At 42.8% G+C, this 9,481-nt stretch overlaps 1 protein-coding gene across 1 annotated transcript; it reads left to right on the top strand.

Annotated features, from left to right (window-relative positions):
- The first annotated feature begins 460 nt into the window (after positions 1–460).
- btg1 (B-cell translocation gene 1, anti-proliferative) lies at positions 461–9,211 on the top strand. The gene is made up of 2 exons (XM_085251007.1): positions 461–910; positions 4,594–9,211. The coding sequence occupies exons 1-2, from the start codon at positions 766–768 to the stop codon at positions 4,995–4,997; spliced, it is 549 nt and encodes a 182-aa protein (XP_085107133.1). The 5' UTR covers positions 461–765; the 3' UTR covers positions 4,998–9,211.
- Positions 9,212–9,481: the final 270 nt, after the last annotated feature.

Below are 9,481 nucleotides of genomic sequence, written 5' to 3'. Positions count from 1 at the left end.
GTGTGCGTAAAGGATTAACAACAGGAGCGGGCATAAAAAGGAAATAAACAAAGCAAAGAATAAAAACAACAAAAATGGTTCGTCAACACGAAATGTGGCCGCGCGGACTTGCAGTATTTTCAAACATCTCTTAGTTCTGTCTTAAATTCTGACATAAATATATGAGCTCACGTCCTCGAGCAGGATTGTGTGATTTTGGATTGTTTTTCGTCGTTTGTGCTTTTGTTTCCCCTTTTTCCCTCCCCCCCCGACTTCCCGAATTTCCAACAGGGACTGAACGCACCACGATTTCACGCCGTGTACCTCTATTTTCAGAACGGTGACGTGAAGGCTCATACACTCCTCCTATATGTGGCTCGTCAGGCCGTGGCAGGCCCTGGGATTGGTGAGATGTAGTTGCTGTAGCAGCTTATGACGGAGCTGTGAGGAGGAGGGTGGGAGCTGTATAAAGGCACACTCACAGGCTCCGGGACCTTCACTCTGGAGAAGGAAAGCGAGTTTTTGGGTTGGTTAACGTTTCACCAAGGGACCTCCAACCCCTGTATTTACCAACAACAGGCGTCTATTTCCCAACACTGTACCGTCCTAGCACACGGACTCTCTAGTGAGAAATCCCCTCTACCTCGACTAATAAATGCCAAGAGAAACAACCCAAGCGCCCAGAGATAAGGATCGCTGCTCCGAATTTGACAGAAAGACTGCACAGTCGGACAAACAGAGGGAAAAACAACAAAAGCGCACGTATCGTCGCCGTTGCCTTTCTCAATGCATACCCTTTGTGCCCGGGGAACGATGAAACCAGAGATTAACGCCGCCGTCGGATTTCTGTCGAGATTTCTGAGGGTAAAAGGACACGTAAACGATCGACAGGTCCAAACGTTCAGCCAAAGCTTACAGGACATTTTGGCAGGTAAGGAAACACGCAACAACAAAAAAATCCACTTCCGTTCACAAAATCCCTTTTAGACTTCTAATATACCATTCCACACATCGACTTCGGGGTTTGTTTCACGGATCGGTGGTTAACTTTGAGTTCTAATAGATTTGAGAATGATTCAGAAGAAGCCTTTCTTTGTTCTCCTAAGTATCACTTTCAGCGCTACCATAGCTCACCGCTAATTGCGCACATCGGAGAGAGGAAAACGCACTGGATGATCCAAGGCGATTTGTCGCCAGTTTTCGTCGACGCAAATGAATATTTCGAAGTAAAAATAATGTTGAAAATACGAATTGGTTAAAGTTTAATGTATGTGCTGTTTTTAGCTTGAAGGGTGGGGGCGGGGAGAGAGAGAGGGACGCTCGACAGGCTCGAACAAGGAAGTGCGCCTCTGAGTCGCCCGATAGTGCACACAGAGAATAGAGCAAAAACATCCCCCAGTGAGACGACACAGGATTACGTAATGCTAAGAACGAACTGATTTAATAATAATGAAAGACTGTCAGTGTTAAGACCACACTTTATTAGCTGTTTGGCACTGCGCACACGACCTTTTGATGTGTAGCACCCTTAATTTGCCTTTGTTTATCTGCTTTGTGTTAAATTTGGAAGGTTGTTGATTTGCTCCACAACATATGTCACTCTTTTTGGTATTACCATGCGGTTAAAAGATGAGGTCATATTTCACCACGTCTCACATTTATTTCATTAGGGTTCCCACAGTCCACTTAACATGTGTATGTAAGGAATGGAGAGTAGACAAGGGAGAAAACAATGCTTTTACTTTTCAGGAAATGAAGCCTTAGTTGTACACCCAGGCTTAGTTTGACTATTACTGGGTTTTATAGCAGATGTTGCAGAACAGTACAGCTCAGGGATTGTCTCATTTTTTGCTGTAAACGCATTCCTCTCTCAGGGCTCTTAAAGCTCCTATACATCTGTCTAATTCCATCCACATGCAACAGCAGATGACCTACATTTTCCTATATAAGAGTCTCTCACAAAAATAGCTCTTAAACTGCTAAATGGTTGCAAGATCCTGTCCATATGGAGCAAGTTAGGCTATTTATTTCTATTTAGAATAGATTACAAAGATTTCCATCTTTCAATCATGACCAAAAAGTCACCATTTGGACCTGCTGATATCTGAAAATGGTTCTAGGGGGTTTTATTTATCAATCACACAGTTGGAGGGATGAACAGTATGGTATAGTGTGTGGAAATTATGAGTAAAGCATTTGCACAAAATGCCAGTGAGCAGTCAATTCAGGGGGGTTGGCGTATGTAAACAGACAAAAGTTGGAGTCTGCTGTGAGGCCTTTGTGGGGGGAGGGGAGACGTCTTGGTGGGCGCCTAGAGGCAGACGTTGAAGACGGAAAGGCAAAATGGAGGGGAAATCTACTGGAACAGCCTATATTTAGTGATCGCAAACATCAATTAGAACAAATAGTGTAAATTATAAGCTTTGTATAGCTGCAAGTGCAACACTCATTAGCTTTATTTTCTAAAAGAAAAATAAATTGGCTCCACCGTGTCCAGGTTTGTTTTTGTTTTTTTGTTTTCTTGGATGAGGGAAATATGTGAAAACAAAAGAGAGTGTGTGGTAGTACCCCGTGGGCCTTGCCACTGCTAAAATAGGGCAGCCGGAGCTCTTTTGTGCTTTGAATCCTCACAGTTACTGTTGTGTCTGCATGCTGAAAAGCAGAGTTCCTCGCTTCTCCTGTTTGTGCTGCGCAAAGGGAAGTGAGGAAATGAGTCCCAAAGGCCAGATTGCAACCACAGAGATTGTGTAATTGTAGAAGGCAAGGTTCTTGGTTTGTCTAAAAAGTAACAGACAAGGTTCTCAAATGGAAATTACCCAACGGTCCAAAACGGAGCCATGGTCAAGGTCAGCTACAATGAGTAAACAACCCTCTTTGGTTAAACTCTTTAGGTTAAGCGCACACTCGTCTGCTTACTTTTCCACCCCCCCCCCCCTCTCTCTCTCTCTCCACCTCCTCCTCCCATCTGCCCTCGTTTTTAAGAATAGGCCATGCTGAGCTGATCATTTCCCAGCTGCTCTGGGGTAGGTAGCTGCCTTTGTGGTTCTGTCTGAGGCTGAAAGCTCATCAAGCCTCTTGTGCTCTTTCACGAGTGCCAGCCCCTCTATTAGCTCGGCAGTATACAGACTCCTGCGATAAGGCACAGGAGGAGGGTGGGGAGGAAGGGAGGGGTTGTTATTATCCTGGTGGGTGCATACAGGTGGCCTCCGGGCCCTAGACTGAATGCTGACCCACTTCCTTTAGCCTGTTTTTCATTGGCTACAATGAAGTTACCATCAATGGGAATTCAATATGGATGAGCCCTGTCAGGGTAAATGGTGGGTAGGTGTGTATCATAAAGTGAGAGGTTGGTAAATAAAACGCTTGGAACAAAAGGGATTTGAAAATGTCCTGCTATCATAGGAGAGAGATGACAGGCTTTTCTATGATTTAAAAGTGAAGTTACCAGAAAAATATGGGCCACGTTTAACATTTACACAAACTCAACTCAAACACTTAACTGTCTGATTGGCTACTCATTGCGCAGTAATATGACCCATACCGAGAGTAGCGCCACTGTGAATCACTAGTTTCAGCGCACATCTGAAACTTCCACATAGACAGACAGATTTAAAAAAAAAAAAAAAAAATGGGAACCCTTTCCCTTTAAGAGGCGGAGCTACCCCAGATGGCTGGCTGGGACACTTTTGGTGTTTTTGTTCAGCCAGTCATGGGAGACTCTGTGACACTGAGGAAGGCCAGTAGAAGGATTGTGCAATTCAGTGGCAGCCTTTTTTGTCACGTAGGCCTGTTTATGGCTGCTTATGAGGCCTGTAACAGGTGATAGTGTTTTTCCTTTCTTTTTGCTGGAGCGTTCAATAACTCTGTATTTCTGTGCATCTAGGTACACTTTGTGAATTGGATCCTCTCTAGGCTAAATGGGACATTTGTAGGAACACCTACAGAAACATTCTGTAGTTCCCTAAGAATAAACGCACTTATCAACTGTATTAAATCATTTTTATTTTTCTGCAGAAAAAGATCTGTCTAAACCAGTAACGGGTTTCAGCAAATGCTTTTTGCATAGTAATGCATTGGACTTACTTTGACAGCACCAGTTGCATCTCATTTATAAACATTTTAGTTGCCTCCTGGCTTAAACGCATAGCACAAGATTAAGATATACTATTCTTAATTAAGTGTTTCTGTTCTCATTTATAATACGGAGAGCCAACAAAAAGTGCTGAACATAATGTTTTGTTTAATATTAGGTTTGATCAAGACTTGGAGAATATTAAGCATATCATATATCATCAAATTGCTTTGTTGTTTTCATTTTATGATGCCCCTTTTTAGATTAGATGTTTTTACAGTCTTATTAAATCATCTGGGCTTATCTGACACAAAGTACAGTCTGTCTGCTTTCTCTTTAACCTTCGGTAAACCTCCAGTTTATTGCAGATCTCTGGCTCCTGTATTATCTTACATTACTACGCCTTTGTTTTTTTCCTTCTTTGCTTATGACATGATCTTGCCGTCTTGACGTGTTAGTAACAAGTGTCTGCTTTTTTTTTTTTTTTTTTTTTTTGTCAGAGCTAAACATTTTCTCCACCTTGTCTCTTTGTTTCCCTGCAGAGCAATATAAGCACCACTGGTTTCCAGACAGGCCCTGCAAGGGCTCAGGTTACCGCTGCATTCGCATCAACCACAAGATGGACCCCCTGGTGTGGCAGGCAGGCCAGCGCATCGGTCTGACCATCCAGCAACTCTACCTGCTGCTGCCCAGTGAGCTCACGCTCTGGGTGGACCCCTTCGAGGTTTCCTACCGCATTGGCGAAGATGGATCCATCTGCGTCCTGTATGAGTCGCAGCCTGGCCCGGGAGGAATGCCAGCGACAGCCACCACCAGCTCCCCCTCAGGAAACAGTGGGGCAGTGAACCCTATGGTGGACAGTCACATCAGCTGCAAGGAGGAACTGATGGTGCTGGGAAGAACCAGTCCCTCCAAAGGCTACAATATGATGACTGTGTCTAGTTAAAGCGGCACATAGTCACCCAGGCCTACTATTGTTCAGGGTCACGCCATGGCTGGTCATTTGGCTAGACCAGGGTGAGCCTTTTTAAAGCTAAGAATATGAAATGAAATAGTGAAAGAATGGGGAAAAAAGAAAAAACAAAAGAAAAAACAAAAACAAACAAAAAAAGAAAACAGAGGATGTGGCCTATCGTCCAGGTGATGGAAACCTTGTAGGTTTGCTATTTTCTACCCTCTCTCCCCATTATCATCTGTTCTGTTGTGTCATTGGATGAGCTGGGCACTCCATTTTTTAGGAGAGGCTTTGTGGAAATGGAACTGTTGGGGCAGCTAAACTAACAAACCAACCAACCAGGAACACCCATGGAAACTGGCTCCACCTACCCCTGCACTCTCAACTGTAAACGCCGGTGATCGGCTCTGTGTCCGAGGGGGCTATCAGCATTGACTTTGCACTTATTTGTGGTTACTATGGGTACATGTTCAACACACCACTGCAGAAACAGCAGTCCAAATTACATGGATACTTTTTTTCTTCGTTAAGAACTACCCCCGAATCAGAAAATTCAAAACTTTTTTTTTTTTTTTTTTCCCCCAGTTTGCTGTTTTTCATTTATTTTGCTTCCTGGGTGGGGAGGAAATTGAGGTTCAGACTGTGCCCAGTGAAATCCAAGCTCAAGGTAAAGAAACTCCCAATGAGAGCATCTCTATTTTCTATAAAAACCCTTTTTTGGACCACAGGGAATATATTTTCTTTATCTTTTAGCCATTGGATAAAAAAAAAACAAAAACAAAAGGGGCTTACGGTCTTAACTTCTCTTCCTCCCCCTTCTCCTCGCGACAAGTTTAAAGAAACCATTCATCCCAACCTTCTCTCCGGCCTGTATGTAAGTGCAAGTGGAATGTGTTGTGACACCTGTTACCTATGGATACCAGCGTGTCCCGTTACACCATCGCCCTCCTGTCACCCATGTTTGTGTTGCTTTCTGAGGGAAGGGAAGTCGATCCATTGTTCCCTCTAGGTAATGAATGTTGTTGAAATTCACAATCAAGTCCCTGTGTTGTTTAATTTAGCCCCCTTTCTCCTTCAACATTTGTCTTGCATTACCAAAACTCAATGTGTAGCATGGGGGTGGGGGGGTCTTTTTAGCCAAATTTTGGTCTTGTGGCCCAGTTAGAATTAACATTGAATGCACTTTGACGTGAGATTGTGTGGGATGTGCACCTTTTGGAGAAAATCGCTTGCATTCCATCCATTCAAATGTCATCTTTTCTCACCGTTCTTACTGCCCTGCCCAATTTTAGCCGTTTGATGATACTGTAGCTCCCAATGTCGCCGTGGACTGATGTCTGGCCACGTGGGGAGTGTGCAACAATGGATTTCAAAACCTTTTAACACTGTATTTGTGAACATTTCAGAGCTGTTATTTTTTTTTTTTTTTTTTTTTTTTTTATATAAGTGGAGAGTATTCTGGGTGGTATGTTAAAAACATTCTGTTATCCATTCATATGGCACTGTTGATTCTGGCACGATGCAAAGCTACCCCAACCCTCCCTCCCTGCACACCACCTCTGACATGCACAGATGGTGATTTATGTTGCTGATTTAAAAAAGAAAAAAAAAAAAGAATTGCCTGAAAGGTCTGACCTTAGTGATGACTTTGTGACACTTTGGCCAAAGGGAGGTCTGGAGCATCAAGTGTTCAGAGTTTAACTTTAACTTGAATTGGGGAAAAAAAAGTAAAAAAAAAAAAAAAAAAAAATCGGGCCTTATCAAACTTCTATTTCCATTAATTGTTTCAAAGGTCTTGTAAAAGAGAGATAATTATTTTTAATTTTTTTTTTGGAGGGGGGATTGGAGGTCCACTGCCTTATGGAGACCTCATTGTCAAGTATTTTGAGCCATTTGTGATGTTAACTAATGCCAGGCTTACGAGAGCCGACCTGGAGCATTGTGCTGCCTGGGCCCTCGCCGGAGGTGTCCCCTTTCCAGCCTGGCAGCTTCAACTGCCCCCACCCGTCCTGGTGTCAGGGTTAGAGTGCCTCAAGTACCACATATCATCCCCCTTAAGCTCAGACCTCCTGTTTAGCCAAGAGCAGGCCAGCATGCTGCTAGCTGACCCCCTGTGGATGCAGGTAGACTTAATGTGACACATATCATCATCCACCACCGTAGGGAGCTGGGTAAGGAAGGCAGGTGTGGGGAGCTGGTGTGAGAGAGGTGGGGGCCAGGGCCGGACTCTTTTGTCCAGGGCAGCTAAAATCCCTCCAGCCCCCTCCCTCTCAGACATGTTCAACATCCCCCACCCTGACCAGAACCCTTCGACCCTCCCTCAGCAGTGATGGATAACCAGCACACGCGCTTGGCGTGCTCAAGCTGCACTTAAGGGGGTGGGCTAGTGGGAGACAAGGAAACATGGATCAAAGATGAAGAATTGAGGGTACTAAGGCCATTGTTTTTTTGTTTTCATCTCACTGGATCGCGCTGCACTTAATTACTGAGTTTGCGTAGCAACTTTGTTTACATGCATATGAAAGGATGTTGTGGCTGTCTGGTGTACCCCCACTCCACTCCCGGTTCTGGGGTTGAATGGGTAACAGGATGATGGAACAGATGCTAGAACGGCTACGGGTGTTGCTCAGGCCTTAGCCACTGGCCAAATCTGTCACGGCAGGCTGCTCATCACCAGACCTATGGGTGTTTAAGCTCCCCTAAGCTTGAGAGGATCATGGGTAATATAGCTATAGCCTTTGACGCACTGCAACCCCCATAACCCCCCTGCACCCTGTTCTCTGCTGATACTCCCTTCAGCAATCTGTGAAAAGCAGTTATTCCATGTTGGGCAGATGGAGGAGAGCTTGCTGGGCTGAGAGCCCAGCGCTTTGGTTTCCATGGTGGACACCAGTTTTAAAATCATGTTGCTCCATTAAAGCTTTTTAATGTCACGTGAGATGTTTTGAGATTGGTCTATATTTCAGACGAGAGATGATCATCTCGTCTCACTGCTTTTGATGTATTTTATGGTCACACTGCTAGATTTTCCTCATCTTTCCACTCATATCCATTTTGCCCTCTTCATCCTTTTTTTTTTTTTTTTTTTTTTTTTTTTAAAAGAGGATTTTTAGTCTGGTGATCTAACCCAGTTTTTAACAGAATTTAATTCTTCTGGGGCTTCGAAAAATGAAAACAGAAAAAACCCCAAATTCCCCTTGGACACCTTTTCGACTTTGCTACTACCACCTGAAATGGTTTAAAGTCCTCAGTTGATGTTAACTATTTCAATGGCATCCATTCAGCTTGTGCGCACGTAGATTACAAAAATTGTTGTGAGAGTGCTTTGAGTAGTCAGAGGTAAAATAGCACATAAATGCACTAAATGTTGAAGTTGTGCGACATTTTTTTGAGACGCGAGGAGTCTCTCCTGGAATGTATTGCCAAACTCAGGCCTCAGACATTCAATAAATAACTCTTATGGAAACGTTGTGCATGTTAAGATATGAAACAGGAAGGGAACAGCAGTTTCGTTGTTGTTGTTGTCAATACTGTCATCGATTAGTTGAATTATTGCCACTTTCACATTTGAGGTGTTTTACATATTGTAGAATGTATTGTAACTGTACAACAAATGGTAGAGTACATAACATTACACATGGGAAGTGCCAATAATTTCTATGCTGAGGTGTTTTGTTTCCTTTTTGTTTTTCAGACGTATTACTTTTTTGTATTTCATCTTTTAACATGGATAATGCTTTTTCGTAAGTGAAGCCATTTGTGATGGGAGTGTTGGCAAGGACCAAAGTTGTTCTGGTAAAATTATTAGTTTCCATGATCTGTGACTGTAGACGTATCCTTTGTTTTGTTTTTTTTGTTTGTTTTTTTTTTCTTTTCTTTGTTTTCTTTTTTCTTTTTTTTTCCCGTTCATTCTTTTCTGTTTTTTTTTCCCTTTTTTTTTTTCTTCTATTTACGTATAAAACTAGAAAATAAACAAAAAAATCTGAGCTTACCCAAGAAGAAAAGCTGTATCTTGTGATTTCATGTCAGTACATCTTTATCGTGTTCAGTTTATTTTTCCTTGGGTATGTTGTGATGAACTGCTGTAAATTTGTACAGTTCATGTAAATTGATTGTGCGGAAGTTGTACAGATTTCTATATTTTGGAAGAAAAGTTTTTTGTTTTTTTTCTCTGTAATAAAAGATTTCCTATCTTGGCATCATAATTCCCTTTGAATTGTGTCATCATTTACTTCTGTACTCACTTTACATTTCAAAATGGGGACAGGGGTGGGGAAGACATTAATACAGACGTTAATCAATAAAATAAAAGCTTCTACGTGACTGAATGAAGCAGGAGCAATATAAACTAAGCCCTGATGCCGTGCCGTCGCTCAAGCCAGATTGGTAGTTGACCTACAATGCTTTAAAGACTGAGCCATCTGTACCAAGAGGCCTGGAAAGAAGAGATCAAGTCAGCAATTCTCTTGCCTCAC

This window comes from Mchenga conophoros, linkage group LG17, assembly GCF_057382185.1.
Source record: "Mchenga conophoros isolate Kocher_MC1m ecotype Shallow Benthic linkage group LG17, M_conophoros_male_GT1.1, whole genome shotgun sequence".
In the NCBI taxonomy this organism is placed as follows: Eukaryota; Metazoa; Chordata; class Actinopteri; order Cichliformes; family Cichlidae; genus Mchenga; species Mchenga conophoros.
The sequence above is the reverse complement of the archived record's forward strand: the minus strand, read 5'-3'. Positions and strand labels throughout refer to the sequence as shown.